Raw genomic sequence first — 2,500 nt, forward strand, 5'->3', positions numbered from 1 at the left:
CTCTCAAATGCAAAAATAGCAATATTTTAAGCAGACTGTCACAAATATCCCATGAATTTATTTTCATAAGGCTCCTAATGGAAACGGCTGCACATTTACATTGACTTTTATATTGAGTGTGATAATAACATTCATATATTGAAAGCCAAGAAGCAGTGATATCATTAATACACATATCAATCCGGAGACTGAAATGCTGGAAGCAAAAGCCCTATGGGTAATGATATTGATGGCTCTGGTTCTTCTTGAGGTAAAACTTGTTCTGTTGGAACTCAACCCTCAGGAACAAAAACCCCTAAGTGAAATGCCCTGCATTTGAAAAATCTTTCAGTGTGTCTCCAATTATCGTAACAGCGAATATCTGATATGAGTTGCTAGCATGTTCACAAATTAAAAGAGAAACCTAATGATATTGCTTATGTTCATGCTGAGCATTAAAAGGTAATGTCTAAAAGGTTTTATTGTGTTAATAAAACTCAGAGGTGGTCAAGACTTGATGCACACAGGAATAGAATACAAAATAATCAGTCATAATGTTACGACTTCATTTTTCATTTGTGTTTTCAAGTTTGCCTTGAAAATCAGAGATTGCACTAAAAGAAAAAAGACAATATTATATCAAAGAAAAGGAAAAATTATAAGCATGACTTATCTTTAATGTTTTACATCAAAATGAAATTTCTGTGATATGTGTCATGTGCATAAACAACACAGGCAGCTTTTGTCTTTGTTGAATTTAAATGAAAAGTCCCTCTAGATATTAATATGTGGACTTCATTTGTTAGCCTGCTAAGTCAGGGACTTATAACAAAAGCTTTGTAAACAAAAGATTAAACTGAATCGAGCTTTAGAAAATGAAAGGAAAACAAGAGTCAAATAATCACAGATCAGAGTGGGGCTGCTTAGATTGAAATCACTACAAGCTACTGGAGTGGAAAATGTTTAATTGAACTATTTCATTACGCAGGAAGTTTATGTCCCTCTTGTAGAATCCAAAATATTTGTATCGGAAAATCCATTCTCTTTCTTTAAAATACTGTCTTACAAGTATCAAATATGATCTTAAAAATTGCTTACTAACTTAAAAGTAAGTTAATGTGGTAATGTGGCAAAAAAGTAATGTGAAAACGGGTCCGACTTAAGAACTAGCGTTGCTCGAATTTGTCTATCGGCACACCTACCTAAGAAGTTGATACATTAGATGGAGAACTTACGTGGTATTATTTTACCAGTCACAAGAAATACACAGCATCACTTAGAAACGTACACTAAATTAAAAGAAATACATATATACATATTTTGGACTCTTTACTAACCTTTGGTAACCTTTCAGGATCACCTGGATGTCGTGGAATAACTTTCTGCAACCTTTGAAAGCCATAATCTATAGTTGGTTCATTAAGTGCTGGAACATAAACAGATCGGTCAATTTAAACAGTATACATTAATAAAGATATATATCTCAAAAACTATTCGTTAGCACATCTTACAAGCAACGCGTAGTTTTCTTCTTAAATCTTATCACGGTTACAAACCTCAATTTAAAATCTGTCCCGAGATTTTTTTTTTTTCTTCGCAACACAATGATTACTTCTATTTATAATTAGACTGGAAAATAGTCAAAGGCTTATCCAATATATTGCAAAAATGGTAGTGCAGTAACAAAGTTACAGGTCTTGAGGCCATATATAGCAATCACTACAGTCATGATATGATGTCTGCATCATGGGCTGCTTTCTATACTGGCTGTGGATTTATGGGAAACTGGCAATTATGACATATGTCCAGCTATTGCTAGCTTCAGATTTATCCCTGTGGTCCTTTTTTGTCTAGCATATTGCCTGAGCACAAACCAGGCAGGAGGAGCACTTAATCTTGCAAAGCTTTAATAATCTGTGAATGGCTGACTACAAACTGATGTAGAGCACTATCATTCTACAGCTGCAATCCACTAGCCTCATGAAATTGCAGGCCACAAATAGTAATTAATCTTTTTATCCCTCAAATTGTAATTTTGACTATGAACTGTGCTTGGTCATAAATCAGCAGCACATGCTGCTGTGTACAGTGCATGAATCATGATCCTGACTCAGTTAGACTGCACACATTGTGTTTAACAAGCTTTATAAGGAGTCATAGGGCTTTATTATAGCTCTGCCTGACTCAAACAAAAACTGAGCCTGGAGGCCCAAGGACTAGAGTTAAGATGAAAATACTTATTAGAGTATATTACTTCTTGATGTAGATATCGTTTTCAGCAGAGTAACTCCACGGTGCATGGCGCTACATAAATCAATGGGTTTTCTGAGACTAATAAGAACTGCCTCCATCTATTCATTACTCAGCCTGCAATTTAGGCCATCACTCATTAGTCAGCATGTAATTTGATGATTAACACCGTACAACTCAGCAGGTTTGCTGAGCACAAGTGAACACAAAGACCACGACTTACCAGAGGAGAGTTACAATATAACGTTTGAAAATGTTACCCAAAATAATT

The 2,500-nt window shown here is 35.0% G+C and overlaps 1 protein-coding gene across 24 annotated transcripts in view; it reads right to left on the bottom strand.

The window, feature by feature from the left end:
* The window catches only part of EBF3 (EBF transcription factor 3), a 120,607-nt gene that overhangs the window by 14,758 nt on the left and 103,349 nt on the right, over positions 1-2,500 (bottom strand). For all 24 annotated transcript variants that reach the window (XM_064514401.1, XM_064514404.1, XM_064514394.1 and 21 more), the window contains exon 11: positions 1,317-1,405. In XM_064514401.1, the coding sequence (XP_064370471.1) occupies positions 1,317-1,405 (89 nt within the window). The remainder of the gene's footprint in view (positions 1-1,316; positions 1,406-2,500) is intronic.

The sequence above is a fragment of the Dromaius novaehollandiae genome, chromosome 6 (genome assembly GCF_036370855.1).
Source record: "Dromaius novaehollandiae isolate bDroNov1 chromosome 6, bDroNov1.hap1, whole genome shotgun sequence".
Lineage (NCBI taxonomy): Eukaryota > Metazoa > Chordata > Aves > Casuariiformes > Dromaiidae > Dromaius > Dromaius novaehollandiae.